A 26,228-nucleotide genomic window follows, 5' to 3' on the forward strand; every position below is an offset into this window, starting at 1 on the left:
TCGTAGCATAGGTGGTATCGTAGCATAGGTATAGTTCTAGGGTAGGCTACGGCGTCGGGCTCTTGGCCTTCTTGTGCTTGCGCTTGCGCTGCTTTGGCGCGGTCACGGCGAGCTCGGGCTCGGCGCCGGCCTTGAGCACGGCCGACGGCTTCTCAGCATCAGCGGGCTCGTCAATGTCCCGCTTGAGCTCTGCACCAGCCGTGCTCGCGAGCGAGTTGCGCCACGACACGGCGGCGGCAGTGAGGGCGCGGGCGATGAACAGCGCGGTGAGGAACACGACGGCGATGGCGCGGGCGACGTCGGGCGACACCAGCCCGTCGTACCCCGCGCTCTTCTCCCCCCTGAGCTCGGCGGGCAAGCTGGCGGCCAGTACGCCCCGCAGCGGCTGCAGCGCGGCATACGGCCCGGTGAGCGCCATGTACAAGGCCGCGGTCAGCCCCGCGCCCCACACGTCGAGCGTGTTGAGCAGCCCGCCGTCGAGCACGGCCGGCCTGCCGAGCGCCCAGCGCGCGCGGTGCAGCCCGAACGCTTGGACGACCCAGCCGCCGCCGCACGTCGCCACGGCCGAGAGGAGGACGGGCGCGAACCAGCCCCCCGCGGAGGAGGGGGGCACGAAGCCGGCCGTCAGCGCGGGCACGAGGGTGATGGCCACGCCGCGGAGCAGGCCGTCGAGCAAGGCCGTGAAGAGCGCGAGGGGGAGCGCGGGGGCTGTAGACACGACGAAGGCGGCGAGGCCGGTCGGGACGAGGGCTGCGAAGAAGGCGAGGTAGAGGCCCCAGGGGGCGGGGGAGAGGAGCCAGAAGGGGGGCTGTGAGGCGATGAGGGCGTTGATCGTGCCGCCTCCCCCTGGAGTGAGCGAGCGGGCGTCAGCGAGCGAGCGGGCGGGGAGAAGGGAGCGCGGAGAGAGCGCGGAGCCACTCACACGCCACGACAAGAAACCCCAACAGGTCAGCGAGCACGCCCACCTCCTCGCCCCTCGTCCTCGTCATGGTAGCCCACGCGATCGACACCCGCACCGCATGCAGCGCGCCGAAGCGCGCAAACGGCACGTAGACGGGGTAGACGTGCGTCGTCTGCAGGTGCCGCACGAGCGCCTGCACGGCCGGCACGGCGGCGAGCGGCGCCTCGAGCGAGAGGGCGAGCGGCGCGGTTAGCGCGCCCAGGCGGTCCACTATGGAGGCCATGGTAACGAGTGACTTGGGTGGGGTGGTTGTGTGATGTGTGGTGGATGGGGAACGGTGGCTGCTGCGTCATCAGTTAGCGGGCCGAAGTGGCCGGGCGAGACCGAGCTTGGTGGCAGGTCGGCCGGTGGGTCTGCCGACCACAAGCCGTCGACTGCACCCACCCCCCCCACACACCCCGCCGCAACCATACACCCCATGCAATGACTACTGATACAATGTCTATGGAAACGGCGGCACACGCCCAGTGCCGGCCCTGCCCTGCGCCTGCCCGCTCCACCCCGTCCGCCGCGCCCGCTCCCCGCCTACAGCAAGTCAAAGTCGTCGAGCTGAATGTCAGCACCACCCCACCCACCCCACCCACCTCATCGTTGTACTTCATAATCGTGCGCTTGCGCGCGCTCGTGTCGACCCACGTCACAAAGTCCTCCATGTGCCGCGTGATGAGCATGGCCGGGTCGCTCACTGGCGACGGGCCGACGCGGATGTGGCCTTGTTCGATGGTCGTCACGGCCTGGGCGCGGCGTCAGCACTGCCGCCTCCCGCAAATCGAGTAGCCCCCACGCCCACTCACATCAGACACCGTCTCGGCCATCTTGAGCCGCGTGACCACGACAGCCAGGCGGCGGCGCGCAATCGACGACACGGTCACCTTGTTCTCAATGTCTGATGGCTTGGAGCCGACGTCTACACACGGTCAGCACTGCCCAGCCCCGCCAGCCACACCCAACCCACCAAGAATACCCAGGTCGTACAGCTTGTTCAGCATCTCGGCCTCGCGCTGTTGCCGGAACGGGTCCTCGGCCGGGAGCAGCGACACGCGGTGGATGAGCGAGCGGAGGTTGCCACAGATCTTGTTGTACCTGGGGGCTGTTAGATCGACTCGAGCGTGCTCCGATCACACTTACTTGTGGTAGTCTTCACGGTCCTGGATGTGGTACTTGCGCATGACCTTGATCTCGCGGAGGGACGCATCCTGCTTCCACTGGGGGCGGGGTGAGCGAGATTCCCTCTGGCGCTGCAGCGCGGCTGGCCCAGTTGCACACTTACGTTCAAGAAGTCGACCTTCTTGAGGAGCTTTTGCTCGTGATGCTTGAGCTGACGCATGCTGAGTATGGGACGGGGTGTGTGGGTGAATGAGTGTAGTCGTCTCGACTTTTGACCAAGTTGTCAACACCTTGGCCACCACCAAAAATGTCAATCGTCATTGTCGCGCGTCGCAAGTCGCTATTAGCTTCCGCGACTAATCTCGGGACCTAATAGTTGTAACCATTACAAATTTTTGTAATGCCTCTTATTGAGTTTAAACGACACCCCCATATTATTATTTAGAGTGTGGCCAAATGGTCAGCCAAATGGCGGCCGGCTGGCTGGCTGTGACCTTGCGACCTTACGACTGGGTCAGTGGCCTGGCCGGTCAACCTGGTCACCCACCCACCCCCTCCTCACTCACCCTCACTCATCCTCTCCCCCCCCCTTCCTCCCCCTCGCCTCCTCATCTCTCCCCGCAGCCTCGAGACATCTCTAAACACCCTCGTCTACGTTCCTGCTCCCCGCCCCATCGCACTCGGCACACCCAACGCAAGCACAGGCCAACAGCAACGCGCGCAGACTCTGCACGGCCCCACTGGACGCGCCGGTACTCGCTCGCTCAGCGTTCCTCTCTCTGGTCTAGACAACCCACTGTCGGATCCGTAACAGCTTCATCGCCGTCACCGACTCGACCACGCAGCGGTCAGACAGCTCGTCATTGCTACAAGCATACCCCACACACATCCCACAGTCTCCACAACGCCAGAGCCCAGCCAGCACTGGTCGACACGCGCCGCCGCTCATTTAAGCTAGAGACGCGCGGTAGCAAGCAGGCGGTGGCGAACTCCCCCGTCCTGTTCGGTGAGCCTCTCCCCCGCGGGCGCTCGTCGCCGCTGACACTGTATCGCTCTGCAGTGCTTTCGGTGCATACATTGCCAAATTGGCTATAAGAACGCGTCGAGACGCCCACCCATCGCTTCGAGGCCCATACCACCACAAAGTGGTCGACCGAGCAGTTTCGCCTCCACCGAGTACGTCAAACTATCCTCCCCTTTGCTCTCGCACCCACCCGGGCACTCTGCTCCCTCTCCCTTTGACTCTTTGGGTCATCCACAATTATCGCTACGATTTATCGTGCATACGGTCTGCGCAGCGGCTCGCATCCTTTGCCACCCGTTCCAGGCTTGTACGCGCCTGCAAGCGGCCAATGTGCGTGACGCGCGACTGGACCCAGTCGTCCCTCCAAGCCCCGACTCGTATGGCCGTCAGCGCCATCACTCAACGTCTTGGGCCCCCTCGGACCCTCCTGTGATGATTCACAGAGTAGGCGCCGATCCCTGCCGTGTATTGCCATCTCGCTGCGCGAATCATCAAAATTTCTCCCTCCTCCCCCTTCTGCTCAGACCTGATCGCTGACGCGCCGTCCCTTCTCGTTCCGTCAAGCAGACTAGCCTCGCGCCGACAGCATGACTCAGTCCGGTCAATCCAAATCTACCAGTGTTTTCCAGGCCCTTGGGTCGTACGCCGACCGCATCAAGGACCAGCCCAACGGGGCCAGCAAAGCGTCGTCCTCGTCGACGACCCCAACACCAGCTGCGGCCAACTCTTCCAAGAAGGCCAACAGCCGCACAATGACGGCTCGCCCGGCTTCCCCAGCCCCTGCTCAGTCGAAAGCCGACGCCGACGCCGAGGACGGTCCATGGGAGACTGTTCGGACAGGTCGCAACAGGACCAAGCCTGAGCGCCAACAACCTCAGGACGAGAAGCGCGCGAGCAACTCGCGCAACTGGCGCGAGAGAGACGACAAGGCTGCCGACTCCAAGGACAAGGCAGCTGAGGTGGACCGTCCGCAAAAGGACGAGCCCGCGCCCAAAAAGGACGAAGCAGCAGCATCAGCATCGTCGTCCAAAGGTGGACAGGCAGCCACCCGTCCCGCTGTCACGCCACCCAAGTCTGCATGGGCTGCGACGGGTGGCAAGGGTGCTGCCGCAGCTTCCGCAGCTGTTGCCGCTGCTGCCCCTGCTCCGCCAGCTCCGGTGGAGTCGGCACCCACTGCTGCTGCAACAAACGCCAAGCCGATTGCCAACGGCACGCCCGCTGCTGGCTCTGCCACAGCTACCACCGCGTCGTCATCGTCGGCCACGCCCGCCGAGCCAAGTACATCGGCTTCCGCGTCGTCCAAGGCCGACGAGGAGGGCAACTGGCGCGCTCGTCCCAAGAGCGAGACGACCGCGGCGCCGGCCCCCACGCCCGCACCGGCACCAAGTGTGCCGAGGCAAGCTGCTCCCCCTCCCGCAACCAACGCTTGGGACTTGAGAAGGAAGGTGCAGCCGGCCACGCCCGCACCTACCGCTGCGGCCCCAGCGTCATCAAACGTTGCAGCAGCGCCTTTACCCCAGCCGTCGCAGGCTGCGAGCTCAAGTGCTGGTGCCACCACCGAGGCGAACGGTGACGCCAAGGCGGGCAGCAGCAAGAAGGCGAAGAAGAAGGCTGAGCCGGCCGCCGCTGCCGATGCTTCATTATGGCCTGATGTGTCTCAAGCTGCCGAGGCCGTCAAGGTTGCCGAGGGAAACAAGGGAAAACACGAGAAGAAGGGCAGTGAGGTCTCGGTCGAGGAGGCGCCTAGCTCGGCTGCTCCGGGTGGAAGTGAGTACTTTGGAATCCCGGCCACGTGTTGACCGGCCGCAGAGAAGCAAAAGTGGAAGGCGATCCCCGCGGCCGAACTTCAGGAAGCCGCCGATAAGGTGGCCGAAACCCACCGCAAGGCCAAGGCCAAGGCGCAGAAGGCCAAGGCTGATGCCGACGAGGGCAAGAACGCAAAGGGCAAGAAGGGTGGTGCGGAACACGCCCCGGCCAAGAGCCAAGTTCGCTTGACACGGTCAAGTTCTCAAGGTGCGGATTCACGTCGACCTCCGTTTGGACACCTTGGTGCCTCGGAGTTGCGTCTGGGCGGAGCTGGACCAGACGTTGTGGCCCCTTCAGTGATTGGTTCTGACAAGGGAGTGAACGGCTTGGCTTCTGTGAATGGCAACGCCAGCACGCCCATGTCTCGGACAGGGAGCCAGCAGTCCAAGCGTGGATCCCCTTCGCAGGTTTCGGTTCCCCTTTCGCCCGGTGGGGTTGAGGATCGGGCTGCGCGATCATCGTCGACGGGTACGCTGCCGCAAACGGGTTTCCCGTCCAACTCGAGCGCCAGCCTGCCACGGCCTCCTAGACAGACGCGTGAGCGCGAAGGACGCGGCGGTGCGTACGGTGGCGGCCGTGGTCGTGCGGGCTACCGTTCGGTGCCGGCCACACCGCGCCTTTACGGCGAGCTTTCGCCCCTGCAAGGCAACATGGAGCTTGCCAACCTCTACCGCCAGGGTTACGCCGTGCCCTATGGCTACTTCCCAGTGCCTGCGCAATACCTGGTCTCGGGGTCGTTTGACGCCGCGGCCCAGGGCAACTATGCGGGTGTGCCGGCGTCGTTCCCCCGCTCGGCCCCGCCTCCGGCGCCAGTTACCCAGGTGCCCGGCCTCGACCCCCTGCGGGTCTATGTCCTCGGCCAGGTGAGTTGGAGAGATCTGTGTGTGAGGGCGAATCTGACAATCAGATCGAGTACTACTTTAGCGTACAGAACCTGGCCATGGACTTTTTCCTAAGGCAACAGGTGAGGAGCGGCGTGTGGAACACTGCTGACCTGTCAGATGGACTCTGAGGGCTGGATCGACACTGCCATGATCGCGTCGTTCAACCGCATCAAGCAGATGGTCACGGACGTGGCGCTGGTCACCGAAGTAATGACGATGAGCTCGCTGCTCGAGGTCAAGGACGACAAGGTCCGCCTGACGGGCGGCGAGGCCAAGCGATGGGTTCTGCCCGACGCCAAGCCCAGCAAGTTTGGGACGAACGCTTCGCACAATCCCTCGCCCAAAAAGTCGGCCGGCGAGGGCGCTGCCGAGGTATCGCATGGGATCCCGGCATCGATGGACGCGTCGGCTCTTGGACTCGAGGACCTCGACCTATTGATGCCGACGTCGCCGCAACCCAAGTTTGACGTTGAGAATGCTCTGATGAAGAGCTCGGCAAGCACCAATATGAGCTCTGCCGCGAGCGCGCTTGCGTCTGACGACGCCAAGACGCTGACACCGACGACGACGGCAACAAGCATTGCCGAGGAGGTAGACGATGTGTTTGAGGACAAGCCCAAGATGGGGCACGAGTAGGAGGCGCAACGCGGCGCACGCGCACAGCAAGCACACCACGACACGAATCAGCATCGCGACCCATCCAATCTATTGTAATTCGTTTTCGCTCTCGACACCACACAAACCACACCTTGTCTCGCATACAACTGGGGGGTTGCCCTCGCATACAACGTGGGGGCGATGCCCTCTTCCATTTCACTACATTGATCGAACACGCCCGGAAAAGCACAAAACAAAACAACACAACACACACAACAACCACCCTGTCTGCTCGCATTTGCTGTGTTCACGCGGGGAGGGGGGAGGGGGATGGCTGCCAGGCCATGGTAGCTTGATGCCCGACCTCGTCTGTGCGTTTCGTTTCTTTGGCATCGGCTGCCACCATTTTACAATCGCATCGGCGGTGATTTCGGCGGGGAGCAGGAGCAGGTTGCATGGCATAGGCGTTTGGCACGGACAAGCGGGCATGCGCGCGGCCAGCTGCATGTGAATGCATACGTGTACATGTCCGCGGAGTGAGCGGAGGCGCGGCGCGGAGTGTGATTATACAACAGGTTAGGCAAAGTGGATGCCGCGGACGTTGAACGTCTTGAGGAGTTCTAGGAGGTCGTTTCCAGAGAGGACTGCTGCGCGCGAGTCTCCAAATGACGGGCAGACCTCGTCCTCGGCGAGCGTCTTTGGTGGGACGAGGGTTTCCGTGAGGATTTCGTCGATGAGGGTCCATGCGTCGAAGTCGTCCTCGATGAGCTGGGAAGTCAGTGACTGGGGCCGTCGCCGAGGGTGGCACGTACCCTCTCATTCTCGGCACACCAGGTGCGGTAGTTCTTCTCGACCATCTCCTTTACGCCCTTGGCCTTGAAGCACGCGCGGAGCGTCTTGTGCATGCGGGAGAAGACGATGCGGTTGAGGCCGTCAAACTCTTCAAACTTGACTGGCGGGGGCGGGTCGATGGGGCGGATGCGGACGACCGAGCTCTCCACCTGGGGGGGAGGGCGGAAGTTGCCGCGGCCGACCTTCATGACGTGGTCGACGCGGGCGTACATCTGCGCGTTGGCCGCGAGGCGGCACCACATCTTGCTGCCGGGCGCGGCGCAGAGGCGGAGCGCGAACTCGCGCTGGAACATGAGGACGGCGGAGCGGATGACGGGGCGCTGCGAGAGGAGCTTGAAGACGATGATGGAGGAGATCTGCGCGAGCGCGCGCGTCAGCGCGTGCGAGTGGGATGGGGGGCACGCCGTCTCCGTCGTCGCCGCACCCCCGCCGTGCCCGCTGCGCGGGCCCGGCTCGACTACACTCACACTGTACGGCGTATTCGAAATACACACGTCAAAGTACGGCAGGTCGGCCTTTGCAAAGTCGCCGAGGACAATCTCGAGCTTCTTCTGCATCGGCGTGCCGAGGACGCGCTTCTGCACCTCTGCCGCCATGCGCGGGTCCATCTCGACGGCGATGCACTTGCGCACGGCGGGCAGGATGCGGACCGTGAGGTTGCCTGTTCCCGGGCCGATTTCGAGGACGACGTCGGAGGGCTTGAGCTCGGCCTTGTCGACGATGCTAAGGCGAGCGCGTCAGCGAGCGCGCCAGCGCGAGCGAGCGGCGGCCGAGGGCCAATTCCAGTCCCACGGCGCCGCACAATGCCGTGTCCCACGACTCACCCCTGCGCGACCAGCGGGTTCGTCAGGATATGCTGCCCAAACCGCTCCGTGTTGAACAGGTGGTTGCGCGCGCCGCTCGCCGCGTCGCCTGCGCTGCTCGAGCTCGCGCTAGCCAGCGCGCCCTTGGCCGGGCGCTGCGACGCGGCCGACAGGCCGTGGTTGCGCGTGAATGTCTGCGAGGTGGCCTTGGGCATTGTGGTTGCGTAGCAACAAGTCGTGCGCGCTGTTGATGAGGCTGGGTCGAGCAGCAACTTTTGGTGGTGGGTCACGTGTTTGCCACCGGGGTGTTTACGTAACGGCATCCACCCGCAATGTCTGCTGACTGACGAGCTGCCGCTGCTCCAAGATTTCGACGAGCGACGAAGAGCAGCGAGCTTGCATCACGATCCCAAGTCAGCCCATACCGACTCGCTCGCTCGCTCGCAATGGACGACTGGGACGACGACTTCGCCCCCGCCCCCGCAGTAGGCGGCGCGGCCGACCCGCTCGTCGCGACCGAGTACGCGCGCCTCGAGCAAAAGTACACCGACGTGGGTCGCCGCGCGAGCGCGAGGGCGCGCTGACAGAATGTAGGCGGGCTACCGCGAGGGCATTACCGACGGCAAGCTCGCCACCCTGCAGGAGGGCTTCGACGCCAGCTTTGCCGCCAGCGTGCCGGCTGCGCGGCGGCTCGGCGCGCTGCGCGGGCGCGTGAATGCGCTGCTGGCCGCGGCCTCGGAGTCTGGCGCACGCACGGCCTCGGGGCGCGGGGTGCGGCGGAGCGCGTCGCCTGGGCCCGCGGCGCCGGAGCAGGCGGCTGACGAGGTCGTCGCCGCGCTCCGCGCGCTCGCGGCCACCCTCGCCTCCGTGCGCCGCGACGACGTCCTCCCCCCCGACGCTGAGCGGATAGCGCACGAGCGCGACGAGCACGGCGAGGACGTGCTCGACGTGAGTGACGCCCGGGACATGGAGGGGCTCGAGGCGGCCATGGGGGGGTTGGGCGGGCAGGCGTCGCGGCTGGGAGGGCTGCGCGAGGACGCGTTGCTCGACGCTTTGGAGGCGGAGGTCGCCGCGCTGGCGGCCAAGGTTGTGTAGCCGCTGCCCATCCCCGGTGGCTCTGACTCGCCCCGCGCTGTCGACGATGCTCGCCTGCACACACATTGCACCACTGCCACTGCCCCGGCTGCGAGTCCCACTCGTATGCCGCAACGAGCCACTCCTCACCGACCCGCCGCCGCACTCGCACCTCGCACCTCGCCTCGCCGCTTCGCGGCTCGGCTCGGGCTCGCTGCATACAATACATCGCATAGTCCATGTACATCCTAATGTCCCATTTTACACACCGGCTATGCCGACTATTGTCCTTCTTGATCGTCCTCGCCCGGCCCCGCTTATGCTCTCGTACTGGAATATCTGTGGTGACCACAATGCTTGGTGTGTGCTGTCGCTGTCGTCGCGCTGCCGTGTGCTTGGCGCGCCGCATGCCGTACCGAAATGAAATGTGCTAGAGGCCGGCTCGAACAACGGGTGGCTATCTACCCGACCGAACCCAATCCGGGCGAGAGTGCCCACCCGGGCACGCCTCGGCCACCGACCAAACCCCACACTATGCACACTCGACATCATGCACGCACGGCTCAAACTCGACCTCGTGCAGCTCGTCGAGCGGGCACAGGGGCGAGCGGTAGGCGCGGAGCGCGAGCTTTGACGGCCGGCGCGGCCGGCGCGGCGGCGAGCTCGGCTGCAGCGGCGTCTGGCTCACAATGAGCTGCCGGCTCAGCGGGTCGACGTAGGCGTAGCTGCCTGGTTCTGGCGACGGCACCTCGACGAGCAGCGCCTCCTTGTGTGTTGGGAGCAGGGGGGCGGCAGGCGGCAGCGGGTACTGGAACAGTGTGAAGCGCGCGAGGAAGAGGAGGAAGATGACGGGGAGGGGGAGCGAGTCGATCCACTGGATCGTCGAGTGCGAGGCCATCTTGACGCGGGGCGCGAGGTCGTGCAGCGAGTCCATGGCAGAAGGGGTTGGGGCGGGGGGTCGTCGGCGTCGTCTCGGACTGACTCGGACGGTCGGAATGACTGTGGGCCGGTAGGCGGCGGTGGGCGAGGTGGGCCGGGCAAGGACGGTGGCTGGGTCGTGTCAACAGTGTCGACGACGAGGATATATGTGCGAGACGACGGGCGACGACGACGTCGAGACGGCACACGAATAGAATGAGAAGGAGAAGCGAGCGCTGCGTGCAGCGCGGCGCCGCACACGGCACCCGACGCACCGCACTGCACACGACGCTGCACTGACTGCAGATCGATCCGGCCACTGCAACGCCATGCCACTGAATGAGGCGCCGAGGCCCCACATTGTGCCCACAGAGCCCACATTGTGTCTGGCGCCACGGCCACGGCGACAAAGCAGAGCGAGCATAGCACGAGCCCCTCCGCCGCCGTCGACATGATCAACTCACCTCTGTGGCTTGAATGCTCGTTGCAGGGGACGCCGGGGGTCGATTCAGGCAGCGGCGCCGGCTCGATCAGGCAACGAACAACGAATTGGGCGGTGGCGCTTAGGATCTCGAGAATAGAATGGGCGTGGGTGGGTGTCGATGGGTGGGGGCCAACAATGAGTGTCTGGACCGCCTCTGGCGTCCGTTTTGCACGAGAACAAGTGCTGGAGAAGAGCGACAATGCAAGCGCATATGTATGGGTGTGTGACTTGTTGGGCTGCCTGCCTGGGTGGAGCTGCACGCACCATGGCAACGGCGACCTGCAACTCGGCGTACGTCACGGCCGGGATGGGAAAGCGACAGGACAGGCGACAGGGGTGGATGGGTGGGCAGGGCAAGGCAAGGCAACGAGGCGACCGCCTTGGGTCTAGTGCCCACCCCTCTCATCCCCCCGTCGGTCGGTCGGCACCCACCCATCCTCGGCTGGCCGACGACGCCTGTTCCCCGCACACCCACCCGCCATGCATCAACCTTGTCGCTGTCGTCGTCGTCGTCGTCGTCGTCGCACGCGTGCCGTGCCGTACCGAGCCGCATGCATCACCCGCGTCACATCACAATGAAGCGTACTGCGGCTCGTTGCCGGGCACTTGTCCCCCCCAACATTGCCGGCCAAGCGCCGCCTTGTGTACGACAAGTCAATGGCGAGAGCGGTCTAGCGCCTTGCAGCTCCTGGACTCGCCATGATCGCCAGAATAGCTAGCTCGATCTTGTCTCCCCTGTCACTTGCGATCAACCGAAGAACATGCCGAGCAAACAGGCAATTATAGCCCCTGGCCGACCCCTCCCTCTCCCCTCGCTCCCCCTCGCGTACCAGCCACACCCCAACTACACACCCTCCTCGGCCATGACGACCCTCCCCCAACCCGTGGAGCCGGGTCAGTCGACCACAACACTGCGCTCGGCATCCTTGGACACTTGGCAGCACAAGCACAATGCAAACACACATGCATGCACACCCACCCACCAGCCTAATACTTCACCTGCACCTGCTCAGTCCCCCGCTTGTGCGCAGCCCGAGCCAGCTGGTTCCACCCACGCTCAAACCCACGCTCAAAGGCACGCTCAGAAAACTTGTCCTCGGCAAGCGCCCTCGCAGCCTTGCGCATCGCCAGCTGCTGCCCAGCAGACATGCTCAGCGCCTCGTGAATGGCCGCAGCAAACGACTTGGCGTCGGTTGCGTGGAATCCTGACAAGTCAGTCCCAATGTTCACCGTGCCTGCTTTTCCCGCGCGGGAAGACAATCAACACAAAACTTACCTGTTCTTTGGCCCTTGTATGGGACCACGATATCAAGGTACGGCCCTGCAGACGCGTGTACAATGGGAATGAGCCCAGCAGCCTGAAGGGCAAGTCAGTCACTTTGTCCTGGGTCGCTCCGTCGGCCCAGAAAAGACCTTACCATAAACTCCACAACGTTGATCCCAAAGTGCTCGTCCTGCATCGTGTTGAGGCCGATCGTCGCCTTACCGAGCCGCGAGACGACCTCGGGGTATGGCGCGTTGACCAAAAACGCCACATTGTCCTGTCCCGTCAGTAAAGCTTGCGACGACAACCTCACCGCAATGCCAAGCTGCACCGCCAGCTCCTTCAACTCGGCCACCCGGCCCTCGTCAGCTGGACCGCGCGCGCCGCCCATCAACGTCAGGTGGATCTTCTTTGCCCCTTGGCGGTATTGCGGGTACTCTTCAAACAAGATGCTCAGGGCGTGGAGCTGTTTCGCATGATCCTTTTCGGGCCTGTGGCGTCGGTCAACTCATGTCCCGAGAGAGCGTGACGCACCTAAACTGGGCGAGTGACACCAATGTCGGCTCGCGCTGGTCGAGCTGCCCAAGGGTAGAGAGCTCCTTGGTGTCGCAGGGAGGGAAGACGACCTCGCACCTGGCACGATCCTCGGGCGCAGACTCGCCTCGCTTCTCGCGCATCTCCTGTGACTTGTCATCCAGCAGCAGCAGGCCCGCGCCGAAGGACGACCGGCCAAACGTGAGCAGCGACTTGATGTGCGCCTGTGTCCACGACGAGTTGGTCATCGTGTACTCGGAGAACAGGAGCGAGATGGCGTAGAGGCGGGTGAAGATGGCGTAGTAGCTGGCAGGTAAGCAGGCAGAGAGCCTCAGGACACCTACGCAAGCTTGATCCAGGTGCGGAGCGCACTCTTGCTCGCACCAGCATTCTCAACGCCCTCTTTGCGCTCCCGGACACGCTTGACCATGTCTGAGCTCACGGTGGGGTAGTGCGTGTAGGTGCCGATGGCGACGCTGCCACCGGTGAGGAGCTGCACGAACGGCAGCGTGAAGGCGTAGCCCATGGAGTCTGGGGTCAGCATGGCTACCCCATGGTCGCCTACCAATGAAGATATCGCCCCAGGCACCGTCCTTGCCACACAGACCCTCCCATGCAAGGTAGATGCTGCCCAGGGACTGGCCCAGGAGAGTGAAGCGCTTCCAGTATGTGTCGGACACGAGGTAGCGAGACGGCAGCGGAACGAACTGCAGCCTCTTGCCATCGAGTTCGATCTCGAAGCGATCCTGGGATGTCAGCAAGTATCTACCCAACTTCACCTACCTTGACGCGCTGCAGGATGTCCTCCTTTGAGGCCTCAGGGTAGTCACCAGAGTACACGAGCGAAATGACGTCGGGGTGGGCCCGCTGGAGCCATGCGATCGCTGTCCAGAGGACACGTTCTCCGCCACCGCCAGAGTTGCTGGGCTGTCAGCTGTTGTTCGCAAGCGGGGGATTTCAGCTCACCAGAACGGGTGCCAGAAGCCCACAACGGTGCGCTTCTTGGCCATGCGGGGCGGCTGCGTCGTCGTACCGGGGATAACACCGTGCTCGACCACCCCGATCTGCCCGAGGATAGCAGCGCGCTTCGCGGCGTTCCCTGTCTGCGCCTTGCTGAGAAGCACGGCAGCGCCGGCGAACGCCAGCAGCCCAGCGATGGGGACGAGGCTGGCGATGAAGAGCCAGTTGACCCCGAGATACCGCGCCGCGGCGACACCGCCAACGATGATCGCGAGCGCAGTCTTGAGCATAACAGCGTATGTCGGGCCGTAGCAGATAAACCACAGGATGAAGGTGATACCCACCCAGATGACGTCGAGGGACACGGACCCCTGGGCCGGGTGGCTCACAATCGTCCAGCCGAGGTACTCGTACCAGCTAGTTTCCGTCGCGGGGAGGTTGTCGATCACGCGCTTCGTGTTATCCCAGTGGATGACGCCTGCAAGGGCCAGCACGAGGGGAATGAAGACCTTGTAGGGGAGCGCGAGGGCTGCTTTGACGGTGCTCTTGGGGATGACGAGCAGCGGGAGCACGACGGCGCCGTGGATCGCACCGCGCGCGTACACGAAGGCCGGCGTGTTGGCGTACTGAGGCATGACGTACATGACGCCGAGGGCGGCCAGCAGCGTCGACCACAGGGGGAAGGTCGCCTTGGGCTTGCGGACAGGCTCAAGCGGCGGGTGCATGAACACGGCGGTGAGGAAGAGCGCGATGGCGACCGAGATGGCGACGAGCTGACCGAAGATCATGTATGCGAGGGGGTACTTGATGCCCCGGGCGATACCTGCACGTGTCAGCTGGGCTCAGCGACTTGGCAGCTACCCACACTGGTGCCAGATGATCGCTGTGAACAGAATCGCAGCGGTGCAGATCCACGAGCTCCACCACCACTGCGCGTCGCCAACACAAACAGCACGCCACGCCTGCTCGAACAGAGAGGTCCCGACGAGCCAATCGCCGTAGGTAGCTCCGGGTTCGTTGCGCTCGTAGCTCACATAGGACCACTGGGGGTCAACGGTGCAATCCTAGCGCCAATCTCACCTTCATGAACTGGAGCATGACTGTGGGGTCAGCGGCTGACAGCATCGTTGCGCTAGCCACTCACAATACCATGTACACAACAGCCCACCGAGCGCGGTGCGCGCAAAGACGAACGGCCGGCCAGAGAGCACGTCTGAGGCCTTGCGCCCAGACACGATAGACGCCACCACAAAGCCAAAGCTGGCGGCGATAATGCCAAAGTAGCCGAGGAAGATGGCCCAGGCCACGAGCTTGTCAATGTTCATGGTGGGTGGAGTTGGCCTCTGTCCGAGACTGTCGTGGGGAGAGAGTAGTCGAGAGTGAGAGAGTAATAGTGGCCTTCGTCGTCGATGGACGAGAAATCACAGATACTCACGGACGCCGTGGACGCCTCCACCGCGATTGCTGTCGGCATCGCCACGTGGAAATACTCCCGCTCGCCACCTCCATTCTCCACTTTGCTTGGTCGACAACAATATCAGCGACGAGGAAACATCTTGTGCATCGCACTCCTCATCGCCTGGCAGCACCGCACACAGCACACCACCCGCCAGCATGGGAAACAACTCGGACAAGATGTACGTCACGTACTCGGAGCACGCGGCGGGCCACCACACGGCCTCGGCCGGCGGCAAGCGTGCCGAGACGGGCAAGTCGGACTTCCAGAGGCTCCCATTGTAAGTGGCAGGGTTGGGCCCGGGACACGGCTGACAGCTCGCAGCGACTCGTGCGCGCTCTCCCTTCAGCCGTTCCGTAACCCCGTCGCCGTCGTCGCCGAGACCGCGCCCGGCGAGGCACCCCGCGCCGACGTGTTCGACCTGCTCAACATCGTCCCCTACGTGCGCAAGTTCAAGACGAGTGGGTGGTGTGCGGCAGGCAGGCTGTCTGCTGACGTACAGACCCGGTGACTGGAAAGCCGCTGGAGACGAGCCAGCTCATCAAGCTCAACTTCTTCAAGAACTCGGAGGGCAACTACCACGACCCGATCACGTTCAAGGTGTTCTCGCCGCATGTTCACATTGTGTTTCTGAAGAACACGGTGGGTCGTCAGCGCGAGTCCTTCTGACCCATCAGGGAAACGTCTTTGACATGGCGTCGCTCCAGCTCCTCGCGATCAAGCCCAAGACGTGGCGCGACCTCGTCAGCGACGAGGAGTTCAAGCGCGAGGATATCATCACGATCCAGGACCCGTCCAACCTCAAGTCGCGGGATCTGCGCGAGTACGACTATGTGAAGAACGAGAAGACGCTGTCTGGTGGGTTGTCCATGATCGGTGGTGACTGACCATCAGATGCCGACCGGGAGAATGACCCGCTCAAGGGCATCAACGTCGACGCCGCTGGTGGCGCCAGCAAGGTGCTCAAAATGATCGCAGAGAAGGTGAGCTACCGGGCACACGTCGACAAGCTGACACCTCAGACACGGTCCGAGAACCCCTCTCCATCACCCGCGCCGTCGTCAAAGGCTGACGACAAGCCCAAGGAGGGCGTCGTTGCCAAGCGCAAGGTCGAGCAGCTGGCTTGTGAGTCGAGGGAGAACGAGCCAGGCTGACTTTAGACAACGCTTCCAACTACTCCAGCGGTCGTACGGCGGCGGCATTGACGAGCACGAGTATGGGTCCCGAGATCAAGGACGAGCGTGCAATGTTCGACGAGGAGGAGTGTAGGTGTCGAATGACGTCCGTACCACCAGCTAACGCCTCAGACATGTTCGAAGAAATGATGAAGCCGACCAAGGACAAGGACAGGCTAAAGTCCAAGGCATATGCCACGATCATGACCAACCTTGGTGGTTTGAATGTCGAGCTGCACGGCGACCGCGCACCCAAGACGGTGTACAACTTTGTGCAGCTCGCCAAGCAGGGGAAGTACGACAATGTCGTCTTCCACCGCTTGATACCTGGCTTCATGGTGAGTGCTGCGAGAGTGGCGGCAGCACTAACGGCCAGATCCAAGGCGGCGACCCCACAGGAACTGGACGAGGGGGCGAGAGCTACTGGGGTGCTTCGTTCCGAGACGAGTACGCCGAGAAGGGCGCGTTCAAGCACGACGCGCGCGGTGTGCTGTCCATGGCCAACAGCGGGCCCCACACCAACAACTCTCAATTCTTCATCACGTTCACCGCAACGCCACACCTGAACAACAAGCACACTGTGTTTGGCAAGCTAGTGGGCGGCGAGGACGTCCTGCTGCGTATGGAGCGCACGAATGTGCGGCCAGGGTCTGACCGCCCGACCAAGGACATTATCATCACTGGTGTCAACATGTGGGTAGCTTGTCGAAATCGTGTGCTAACCCGGCAGCTTGCAAGACCCGTTCGAGGACTACCAGAAGCGACTGAAGGCCCGCCTGGCACGGCAAGATCAGTCTGACGAGGCGCAGAGGCGACGAGCAGAGAAGGCTGCCGAGCGGGAGAAGGACCGCACGACGTGGCTGGGGACAGATCTTGGTGCCAAGGGCGAGTCCAAGGACGTTCGGGCTGAACGGAAACGCAAGGCCGACGACGAGGGGGTGGGCAAGTACCTCAAACCGGCAAAGGCGCCAGCGCCGGCGGCCGCGCCTGTGGCTGCGCCGGCCGAGTTTGGGATTGAGAAGAAGAAGCGCAAGGGCGGGGGTGGGTTTGGTGATTTCTCTGGCTGGTAGTGTAGCGGAGCATGGGCTTGGGCATGAGCATGAGCATGTAGCGTTGTCGCATTGGACTGGGATTGTGGAGAGCGTATTAGAGTTTGTTGAATTAATTCAGCGTCGTGAGTAATGGTGACGACAACATGGGCCAGGCCACATTGCCCACCGCCGCATGCAGGCCGCGCCACCAGCACCAAACCAACACATTTGCCCTGGACTGGCCCACCCATCCATCCATCCATCCGTCATCTCGACCTCGACGCGAAGTAACCACCATCTCATCCCCAAACAACCCCAAGCACACCTAACAACGCGCATCCACGGACGCAGGCCGCCCAAAGCCTAGTACACGCCCCCACCATATCCGCAAACCACCGCCGAGCCATGCCGCCGTAAGCTCGCGGCCTCGGCCAAGCTGACGCCTGCCCCAGCCGCAGCGCGACCGACCAGACGCTCGAGCAGCAGAACGAGGAGGAGCTCAGCAGCCTGCACAGCAAGATCAAGTCGCTGCGATCGGTGCGTGGGCGGCTGGCGGCGGGGCTGCCTGGCCGGCTGGGGGCTGTGCTCGCTGCATCCTGCGCTCTGCGACTGACACCCCAGGTCACGATCGACATCCTCGACGACTCGGGCCGCCAGAATGACCAGGTGGGTTGGCTTGTTGGCTTGCATAGGGAGCGCGACTGACGACGCAGCTTGACCGGACGGTGAGTGCTGAGGCGGGGACGACGGTGGCGGGCGGGGACGACGGCGGCGGGCGGCGCCGTCCGCGCCGTGCGGTGGCTTCTGCGCTGGAACGGGCAGGTTGAGCTCGCCGCCTCCCTCTGGCAGGCATACTCGCTGGCGCCACAGCTGGCCGTCGACGCTCGCTGCTGCGCAGCTCGTGCAGCTCGCTTACACGCCCAGGGCAACATCTTCACGTCGTTTGGCAACTCGCTCTTCTCGACGCAGCGGCACCACTCGCGCACGATGGCGGCCAGCTCGACGCTCAGGCAGTACCGCACCATCGGGTACATTGTCGGCGCGGTCGTCGCGCTGTGGTTTGTGCTCAAGCTGTGGCATCTGGGCGGGGGCGGCAAGGCGCCGGTCGACGCGGATTACGGGTCGTGAGCGCGGCCCGAAGGGTCGCGCAGTGTGAGCCAGTGGGAGAGCATGGAGGGGGGAGGCAGGCGAGGCGACATCCTGGCTGGGGGGAGAGCAGACTGTAGCAGGCTGGAGGCTCGCCTAGAGCCCGCGACGACGACACGACATGCTAGCCGCGGGGGAGGCGCCGAGGACGATGTTGATGAGCGATGGGGAGGGCAGTGTGGGTGGGGGTCGCACGGCGCATCGCCGCCGCCGCTCGCCGCCGCTGCCCGCTCGCCGCTGATCCGTGTATACCACTATATGCATTGTAGAGAGTACCGTCGGCGTTGCATACCCCGGCGTAATGACCCACGCCGCGCCGGCAGCGCCGCACCCACGCGCCCATCGTCCGACTGCCCCGTTCTGGGGCCGCAATGGTGCCGTCGGCCGTCCCTGAGTGCCGGCGGCGTGCTGCGGCCCGCGTCCAACGGGGTTCGTCTCGTCTCGTCTCTTCTTTGCAGTCTCGTCGCTCTTGCTCCCCACATCCCAACTCATCCCTACCCCGACGTACAGGTCCAGCAGCGCCGTCTCCCCGCCCACCGACCCGCCCCGCCCACCGAAAACGCGCCAGCCCCGCCGGCGAAAAACCAACCTTCCCCGTCGCCTCTCCCCACCAACCCAACCAACCCCCCACGCCCATGTCCAACTCGGCCCCCACCGGGGACTCGTACCTCGTCATCGGCGGCTGCGGCTTCCTCGGGCGGCACATTGTCGACGCGCTCATCAAGCGCGGCGAGGAGGAGGTGGCCGTGTTTGACATTGTGCAGCGGCACTTTGACTCGTGGGTTTGGGCCGGGGTTTGGGCCAGACACGGCGCTGACAGCACAGCAACATCAAGTTCTACACGGGCGACCTGACCAACATCGAGGACATTGCGGATGCGATTAAGAAGGTGAGGGGGGGTGGGGAGGGGGAGTAGAAGGACAAGCGAGCTGACGCGCTCGCCCTCCAGTCCCGCGCCCAGGTGGTCATCCACACCGCGTCCCCGCCCCACGGCCTCGCGGCCGACATCTACGAAAAGGTCAACGTGGCCGGCACGCACAATGTCATCGAGGCGTGCCAGGCCGCTGGTGTCCAGAAGCTCGTGTACACGTCGTCTGCGAGCGTCATCTACAGCGGCGAGGAGAACCTGATCAACGCCGACGAGCGCATCCCGTACGCCACGCGCCCGCTCGACGCGTACAACGACACCAAGGCGCGCGCCGAGGCGGCCGTGCTCAAGGCCAACGGCGAGGACGGGCTGCTCACGTGCGCGCTGCGGCCCTCGGGCATCTTTGGCCCGGGCGACCGCCAGGCCATCACGGGCTTCCACGCCGTCATCAAGAACAAGCAGACCAAGTTCCAGATCGGCGACAACACAAACCTCTTTGACTGGACCTACGTCGCCAACGTCGCGCACGCCCACCTCCTCGCGGCCGACAAGCTCGACCTCACCTACCCCGTGCTCGTGCTGCACGAGCCGCTGCCGCCAGTCGACCTGTCGCTGGGCCACCACCGCATCCCGACGAGCGAGGCGCACCCCCTCGGGCCGAACACGAACCCGACTGAGCGCGACCTGCTCGTCGCGCGCCGGTTCGAGAGCGACGAGGTCGACCCGAGCGACCTGCGCCCCGTGCTCCGCTCCAAGATGGACCAGTTTGCCGACCTCGCCGACCTGGACGACGACGCCGACGGGCCCAAGGTGGCCGGGCAGGCCTTCTTCATCAACAACGGCGAGCCCGTAAACTTTTGGGACTTTACCCGCGCCATCTGGCGCCAGCTCGGCCACACGCCGCCGTACATCATCGTCCTGCCTGTGGCGATTGGCCTCCTCCTCGCCAGCTTGGCAGAGTTCTTCTCAAAGCTCACGGGCAAGGAGCCGGGCTTTACGCGTTTCCGCGTCACGTTTGCGACCCAGAACCGCTACTATGACAACGAGCGCGCCCGTAGGCTGCTCGGCTACACGCCGGTTGTTGGGCTGGTTGACGGCCTCGACCGCTGGACCAACTGGTACAATGCCGAGCTGGAGAAGCAGAAGGCCGTGGGAGAGAGCGAGAAGACCAAGTAAGCTGCCGCTGCGAGCGAAGCGAGCAGTGGGGGCGAGGGGGCGGGTGACGCAGGTGTGCAGTGAGTAAGGAGAGGCGAGGCGATTCCGTGGTGTAGGCTTAGACTGCGTGTTAATCCGGATCGATGCATGTGTTTGGTCTTGAGGGGCGATGGCGCCTGACCACACGGGGCAGATGGCTCCGCCCACACCTCCCACGCCACCTGCTGCTCGAGTGCCCCTCCCCCCGGCCGATATTATTAGATGCATTACTCTAGTCTACATCCCGGGCTGTCCGGCACGCTCTATGCTACGGGTGACACCGCCTGCGCCCACCTACACCACACGGCCGTCTGACAGGACGCGCTCCAGCTCGAGCTGGCCCTCGGCCTGGCTCTTCTTGGACGGGTTGGCCTTGCGGCGGAACCACAGCGTCGCGCCAGTGATGGTAAACATGGACACGACGATCCACGCGAGCAGGATGCCAATGTCCTTGCCAAACTCTGCCTTGGTGTTGAAGATGAGGGTGCGGACAATGCGCGAGCAGTTGTAGAAGGGCATGGCGACGCCGTAGCGGAAGATCCAGGGCTGGAGCTCATGCGGCAGCGACACGACCGACACGTTTGCGATAATGAGCGGGACGAGGAAGAAGGACACAAACTTGGGGCCGACAATCGTGATGGCAAACTCTGTGGCGTAGCCGACGGCCGTCATGCCGAGGAAGAGGACGATCCACCAGAGGAAGAAGCCGCCAGCGTACGTAAAGTGGGCGCCGAAGTGAATCTTGAACGGCAGGTTGATCATGGCGAAGAAGAACGAGATGACAAAGTACAGGGCCATGGGCGCGAGCAGGCGGTAGGCAATGTACGCGCGGTTGGTGAGGTAGGGGCCGATGACCTCGCGCGCGGCATTGTTGGTCATTGTCATGATGAACGAGAAGATAAGCATGTAGATGAGGCCGACGAGGGTGATGGCCGTCGCCACGGGCTGGTTGTACGGGCGGATGTTGAAGAGGGTGAAGGCGACGCCCTGCGTGATGGTCTGGGGCGCGGCCGCGAGCGCCGCGACGGCCGTCGCGTTGCTGCCAATGCTGGCGAGGTACTGGCCCGCATACTGGGTCGACAGGCGGCCCGTGATGCCGGCGAGGTCGGCCGAGAGGTAGGGGAGGAGGTAGGAGCCGATTGCGGTCTCGGAGCGCGCGTGGGCGTAGACGACCGAGATGGCGTGCGAGCCGTTGTAGCTCGCGTCGCCGCTGGCCCTCGCGAGCGTCAGGTTGTCGGACGCGCCGGTGTTGATCACGACTGTCGCCCACGCGCCCTCCTGCACAATGTCGTGCTCGACGTCGGGGAAGGTGGGCAGCTCGGCGGGCGGCGTGCGGAAGTAGCCCAGGTGCGTCTGGTTAAGCTGGGAGCGTTAGCGGGCTGGGTACGATGCGGGGGTTGGCCGCGGACGGTGGTCGGCGCCGCCGCCGGTGCAGTTTGATCCGCAGCTGGCCGCCAGAAATAGCTGTCCCCCCAGAGCGACCCCACACTCACGAGGAAGGCCGACACGGCCTGGCCGATGGGGCCGCCGTCGCGGTCGATGACGCGGACGGTGAGCTTGTCGGTGTAGACGTTTGCCTTCCAGACTGTGGTGTCAGTGCCAAAGGCCGATGGGTGGGTGGCGAAGCGAGCGAGCCGAGGAGAGGGGAGCGGGGGTTTCAAACAACCCGGCGGGGGTTGGTCGGGCCGCTTGCGTGCTCGCTCGCTCGGTGGTTGCGGTGCTCGCTAGCTGCTGCGCACCCCCGGCACGGGCGAGCGCACGGCGCACGGCGCGCCAGGCTGTGCGGGGTGACTCGCTGCGCGCCGGGGCCAGCGCGCGTGCGATGGCGCGATGGGCCGGCCTCCCACGGCGCTGATCCCCTTCCTTCCCTTCCCCCCTGCTCGCTGCTCGCTGCTCGCCGGCTGCATCACTCACGCGAACCCCAGTAGAAGGGGAGACAGAGCCACATGAGGATGATGGTGAGCACGACCGTGCTCCCGAGGATCTTGAACACGACCTGGCGGAAGAGCTTGACCTCTGGGGAGAAGACTGGCGGGGGTCAGCGAGCGCCACCGAGCGGAGTGCCAGCGAACTCACAGTGGTAGGCATACTTGTCTGGCGGGGCGGCGAACGCGCCAGGCTGGGACGGGAGCGCGGCCCCGGCGTCCTTTGGCCCGGCGCCAGTGTACGTCGGCGCGACGTGCGGCTTGTCCTCGCGCTCGGCGATGGTCGGGGCGCCGTCAGACGCCTGGGGCGTGGTCGGCGTCGTGTGGTCTGACATGCTGCTAGCACGTTTTTGTTGTGGCGTGTAACGAGTGTGCTGGGTGAGATGGATGTGTGAGAGGCGAGGCGAGGCCTTGTTGATATCAGCCAGAGGCGAGAGGCGAGTCGGTGGCTGCGGCGGCCCCCGCAAAGGCGCCGCTCTTATACGTGCAGACTTTTACATCACGCCGCGGGTCGCGCCCCGCCGCCGCGACGAGCGCCGTCGCTACCGAGGCCGAGGTAGTGGGCCGGGGGGTGGGTGAAGTGTCGGACCTCGGTCCCTGAGCCGCACGCCTACACCTTACGGAGTGTCCTCCCGCCCTATCTCCCGGCCGTCCCCCTTCCTCCACCCTCGGCCCACTCCACCCGCCGCCTGTATGCACGCAGCGACGCCCAACGCCCACGGCAAGGCCCCGCACTAGCCTCGTCTTGCTTGTCTCAGCTATTCTCAGCAGGCTGGCAGGCTCGCTTGACCGAGCGCATGCCGAGCGCTACATAGCCACCCCCGCGACGCAGAGCCCAGCCGCGGCCAACACGGGCTCAAATCGCCTTGTTTCGGCCTGTCTTGCCGCGTGTGGCAGGGCACCAGTGGAGGCAGTGGAGGCCAGCCTCGGCGCTCGGTCACGGCTGCACGAGGCAACGCGACGCAGCCGAGCGACCTGGCCCTTGCCCTTGCCTTGCTTGGCACATGACGTCGTACTGCGTGGCAAATCTTCAGCAACCGTCCACCCACCAGCCACCTGCACATGCTCAGTCACCACCCCGACCGGACTTGAAGCTTCTCTCGGCCGGCCGGCGGCGGCGGCGGCCCAATGCCGACAACCGGCTAACCCCACCTGCTTCTCATCGATCTCATCACAGCCGATGTCGCCCACATGCTGACTGTGCTCGTGGCCACAATGACTACATTACTCACACATGCAGAGGGTACTACCCCCCCCCACGGGCAACCGCCGAAACCAACACTGTGCATTCATTTAGATTAAGGCTACCTATCGAGGATACGGCGTGACGACAGTCGTACTGGAATCCGGAATCATTCACCCCCCTCGGCCCACCCCCGCATACACATCTCGTTATCAATGTGGTCTTTGGTTGTTGTGGTATGTTACGTATGCTTGCAAAACAGCAGCGGCCTAGTGGCCGTTGCCGTTGGCACTGTGCGAAGACAGCGCCGCGTCGGCCGCGTCCAAGTCCTTGTCGGTCAACTTGCGCGAGCCAGATGGCGTCTGGTGGCCAGAAATAGCCGATGCCAGCGAGTCGGACCGCGTGCGAGGCTTCATCACGACAGGGAAGCCGTAGTGGCTCTCGTCGTCGACGTCGTTGATGCCCTGCCACGCTGTGTGTGTCAGCATTGACCTCGTTGTTGAGTAACACCCTACTCACCCTTGCCGCCCATGTAGTCGCTCGTGCTCAGGTGCTCCATCTCCTCGGTCAGCGTGGCGTAGTCGCCAGGCGTCATCATGCCAGAGCGGAAGCGGGGGCTTCCAGGCGCAGAGAGCGGAGCGCCGACACGCTGCACGCCTGTGAACTCGGGCTCGTCGTCGTCAAACGAATCGGGGTAGGCGCGGCGGAGCGCGAGCTGGCGCGCCTTTGCGTACTCGACACCAAGCGACTTCCAGTCGAGGAGCTCGGACAGGCGCTCGGTACGGTTACGCTGGTTGATACGCTGGCGACGCGACTTCATGGTGAAGCCGAGCAGCTGGTTGGTGAGCTGCTCGACCGACTCGTCGACACCCTGGTTGCGGCGGTCGACAATGTAGCAACCGTAGTCCTCGGGCGACTCGAGCAGGTCCTCCATGAAGCAGCCGAAGCCCGACAGGTTGGTCGTGATGTTGGGAATACCCATGACCGTGCACTCGGCCGGCGTGTAGCCGAACGGCTCGTAGTAGGAGGGGAACACACCCATGTGGCAACCACGGACAAACTCCTCGTAGTCGAGGCCGAGGATGGGGTTGTTCGAGTTGAGGAACTCGGGGTGGAAGATGACCTTGACACGGTCCGAGGTACGGTTGAAGAGCTGGACGCGGCGGATCTGGTTCAGGATCGGGTCGGCAGCATCGTCGGCCATGTTGTGCGTGACAACAGGAGGGAGCGTGGTACGCTTGAGCGCGAACACGCGGCGCTTGAGGAGAACCTTGTCCTCCTTGGACATGAGGTCCTCGGGGTTGGGAACCTCGGTGCCGTGCGTGCCGTTGTATCTCGAGGCGTGCTCAAAGATGCGCTGGCCGATGCGCTCGGTGATCTGGCTCACAACGTCCTTGAGCTGGCCAGTAACGGCCTGGCCCTTGAGCGCCTCGACAGTGTACGAGTTGGTCGCCGCGGGCATGATGATGAAGGCGACGACAGTCATCTTGGAGCCCATCGTCTTGAGGCGGTGGTTGAGGCCTGTGGGTTAGTGTTGCCTCTTCAAACAATGACAACACTCACGCGCAAGCGACTCGATAAACATGTCAACACCCTTGTTGCGGAACTCGTAACGACCGGCAGTGAACAGGTAGATGGTGTTGTCGAGGTCAAAGTCGAAGTGGCCGTAGAAGTGACCGCGGATAAAGTCGTTGATCTTCTCCTTGGCCTTGACGTGCAGGTTCTGGAACTCGTGCATGGCCGCAAACTTGACGACGTTGAGACCGTTGGGCAGGACGCCATCGGGCTTGCGCTTGAGCAGGTGCTCGCTCTCAAACGCAGTGATGTGGGAGACGGTGGTGAAGACGTCGGCGCAGTGGGTCGCCGATCGCTCAATGCAGTAGCTGCGAGGTCAGCGTCACGACCTCGAGGCGCAACTCACCGGTGGTAGATACCGCGCTTGCCAGCCTCATGGTCCACGTCAAAGTACTGCAGGTTGTTGTAGAAGTCTACGCTGCCAGCACAGAGGTAGCGGCCGAGGAGGGTGGCGTGGGTGGTGAAGATGGTGGTAACGTCGATCTTGCGCTTGCGGCAGAGGGGAATGGCCAGACCAGCCTGCCACTCGTGGAAGTGGGCGATGACAGCCTTGTCGAGGCAGCGCGACGTGAACTGGGTGTGTGAGCTACGTCTCTGCGATGGCAGCTCACCTCTCCGAGGAACCATGCAGTGAGGTAGCCGAAGAGGATCGTCTCGTTCGTCTCGTGGTCGTTGGGGGGCGTGGGGATGCCGGCAATGTTCCAGAGGTCTGCCTTCCACTCATCGAGGCTGCCCAAGCTGTCAGCGTTGCACTCGCGGCGGCCGCGCCCAACTCACCGGTCGTGGGCGCTGCCAGTGTCGAAGAGAAGCACACGCGGGGCGCCCTCAATGAGCCACCGGCCGTAGAGGTACTTTACGCCGCGGTCCTTCATGGCCTGGAGCGACTCGGCGAGCGGGGTACCGGGTTCTCTGTTACGGGTCAGCTGGTGCAGCTGCTAGCAGCCTGAAGGGTGCAGGCGCGCCGAGCCCCTGAGCGGCGTGCGACTCGGCGTGCGCTTGCATCATTCGTGCGGGTACTTACGGCTCCTCGGCCTCGACCTCGACCGGCGCAGACTTGTAGCTCAGCGGACCGATGAGCGTGAAACTGGGTGTGTGCGTTAGCCATGTCGTCGGTTGGGCCGAACCACGAGCCGGGAGGGAAGCTACTCACCGGTCTCCAAACTCCTTGACAGTGACAGGGACCTTTGTCTTGATGACCGTGTAGATGCCGCCGACCTTGTTGGCGACCTCCCAGGCGACCTCGAAGAGGAGGGGCTGGTGAACGTCACGGATCACTGCCATGGTGCTGATCTGCTAGCGGGTGGGTAGGTTCGGGGTAAAGATTTGCGGCGTGGGGAAGGATCAACGTGGGGTTGGAGACGGTGGATGGGCTCTGGTTTTGGAGCTTCTAGTGCTGCCGGGAGCTGT

The 26,228-nt window shown here is 64.0% G+C and overlaps 11 protein-coding genes across 11 annotated transcripts; 5 read left to right on the forward strand and 6 right to left on the reverse strand.

Moving 5' to 3' along the window:
- Positions 1-46: 46 nt before the first annotated feature.
- imp3 (U3 small nucleolar ribonucleoprotein imp3) lies at positions 47-2,288 on the reverse strand (the record flags this gene model as incomplete). The annotated part of the gene is made up of 7 exons (XM_069356329.1): positions 47-846; positions 923-1,196; positions 1,546-1,695; positions 1,756-1,868; positions 1,917-2,044; positions 2,090-2,166; positions 2,232-2,288. 7 exons carry the CDS (start codon positions 2,286-2,288, stop codon positions 47-49), a joined length of 1,599 nt encoding a protein of 532 aa, XP_069206170.1.
- Positions 2,289-3,679: 1,391 nt separating this feature from the next.
- On the forward strand, positions 3,680-6,418 carry Q8F55_007918 (uncharacterized protein; the record flags this gene model as incomplete). The annotated part of the gene is made up of 4 exons (XM_069356330.1): positions 3,680-4,859; positions 4,902-5,761; positions 5,806-5,862; positions 5,900-6,418. The coding sequence occupies 4 exons, from the start codon at positions 3,680-3,682 to the stop codon at positions 6,416-6,418; spliced, it is 2,616 nt and encodes an 871-aa protein (XP_069206171.1).
- A 537-nt stretch (positions 6,419-6,955) lies between these two features.
- Positions 6,956-8,249, reverse strand: DIM1 (Dimethyladenosine transferase; the record flags this gene model as incomplete). The annotated part of the gene is made up of 4 exons (XM_069356331.1): positions 6,956-7,147; positions 7,192-7,587; positions 7,699-7,954; positions 8,056-8,249. 4 exons carry the CDS (start codon positions 8,247-8,249, stop codon positions 6,956-6,958), a joined length of 1,038 nt encoding a protein of 345 aa, XP_069206172.1.
- A 231-nt stretch (positions 8,250-8,480) lies between these two features.
- Q8F55_007920 (uncharacterized protein) lies at positions 8,481-9,129 on the forward strand (the record flags this gene model as incomplete). Its single annotated transcript, XM_069356332.1, has 2 exons — positions 8,481-8,585; positions 8,629-9,129. 2 exons carry the CDS (start codon positions 8,481-8,483, stop codon positions 9,127-9,129), a joined length of 606 nt encoding a protein of 201 aa, XP_069206173.1.
- Positions 9,130-9,640: 511 nt separating this feature from the next.
- Positions 9,641-10,042, reverse strand: Q8F55_007921 (uncharacterized protein; the record flags this gene model as incomplete). The annotated part of the gene is made up of 1 exon (XM_069356333.1): positions 9,641-10,042. The coding sequence occupies one exon, from the start codon at positions 10,040-10,042 to the stop codon at positions 9,641-9,643; it is 402 nt and encodes a 133-aa protein (XP_069206174.1).
- Positions 10,043-11,497: 1,455 nt separating this feature from the next.
- Positions 11,498-14,593, reverse strand: ALG11 (asparagine-linked glycosylation protein; the record flags this gene model as incomplete). Its single annotated transcript, XM_069356334.1, has 12 exons — positions 11,498-11,715; positions 11,787-11,868; positions 11,929-12,051; positions 12,088-12,265; positions 12,309-12,614; positions 12,653-12,839; positions 12,874-13,054; positions 13,092-13,230; positions 13,275-14,091; positions 14,134-14,311; positions 14,349-14,368; positions 14,413-14,593. 12 exons carry the CDS (start codon positions 14,591-14,593, stop codon positions 11,498-11,500), a joined length of 2,610 nt encoding a protein of 869 aa, XP_069206175.1.
- Positions 14,594-14,882: 289 nt separating this feature from the next.
- On the forward strand, positions 14,883-16,969 carry cyp8 (cyclophilin peptidyl-prolyl cis-trans isomerase Cyp8; the record flags this gene model as incomplete). The annotated part of the gene is made up of 10 exons (XM_069356335.1): positions 14,883-15,004; positions 15,049-15,185; positions 15,227-15,366; positions 15,402-15,582; positions 15,619-15,707; positions 15,747-15,849; positions 15,885-15,989; positions 16,032-16,237; positions 16,276-16,592; positions 16,630-16,969. The coding sequence occupies 10 exons, from the start codon at positions 14,883-14,885 to the stop codon at positions 16,967-16,969; spliced, it is 1,740 nt and encodes a 579-aa protein (XP_069206176.1).
- A 366-nt stretch (positions 16,970-17,335) lies between these two features.
- Q8F55_007924 (uncharacterized protein) lies at positions 17,336-18,058 on the forward strand (the record flags this gene model as incomplete). Its single annotated transcript, XM_069356336.1, has 5 exons — positions 17,336-17,343; positions 17,383-17,467; positions 17,552-17,596; positions 17,644-17,655; positions 17,855-18,058. The coding sequence occupies 5 exons, from the start codon at positions 17,336-17,338 to the stop codon at positions 18,056-18,058; spliced, it is 354 nt and encodes a 117-aa protein (XP_069206177.1).
- Positions 18,059-18,711: 653 nt separating this feature from the next.
- On the forward strand, positions 18,712-20,120 carry ERG26 (erg26, C-3 sterol dehydrogenase; the record flags this gene model as incomplete). The annotated part of the gene is made up of 3 exons (XM_069356337.1): positions 18,712-18,854; positions 18,902-18,965; positions 19,026-20,120. The coding sequence occupies 3 exons, from the start codon at positions 18,712-18,714 to the stop codon at positions 20,118-20,120; spliced, it is 1,302 nt and encodes a 433-aa protein (XP_069206178.1).
- Positions 20,121-20,432: 312 nt separating this feature from the next.
- Positions 20,433-22,398, reverse strand: Q8F55_007926 (uncharacterized protein; the record flags this gene model as incomplete). Its single annotated transcript, XM_069356338.1, has 4 exons — positions 20,433-21,500; positions 21,632-21,723; positions 22,053-22,166; positions 22,215-22,398. 4 exons carry the CDS (start codon positions 22,396-22,398, stop codon positions 20,433-20,435), a joined length of 1,458 nt encoding a protein of 485 aa, XP_069206179.1.
- A 1,117-nt stretch (positions 22,399-23,515) lies between these two features.
- On the reverse strand, positions 23,516-26,102 carry GSY1 (glycogen synthase; the record flags this gene model as incomplete). The annotated part of the gene is made up of 8 exons (XM_069356339.1): positions 23,516-23,718; positions 23,766-24,767; positions 24,810-25,129; positions 25,168-25,394; positions 25,433-25,550; positions 25,599-25,730; positions 25,843-25,905; positions 25,972-26,102. The coding sequence occupies 8 exons, from the start codon at positions 26,100-26,102 to the stop codon at positions 23,516-23,518; spliced, it is 2,196 nt and encodes a 731-aa protein (XP_069206180.1).
- Between the last annotated feature and the right edge of the window lie 126 nt (positions 26,103-26,228).

This window comes from Vanrija albida (genome assembly GCF_041260175.1).
Source record: "Vanrija albida strain AlHP1 chromosome Unknown contig_6, whole genome shotgun sequence".
Classification (NCBI taxonomy): domain Eukaryota; kingdom Fungi; phylum Basidiomycota; class Tremellomycetes; order Trichosporonales; family Trichosporonaceae; genus Vanrija; species Vanrija albida.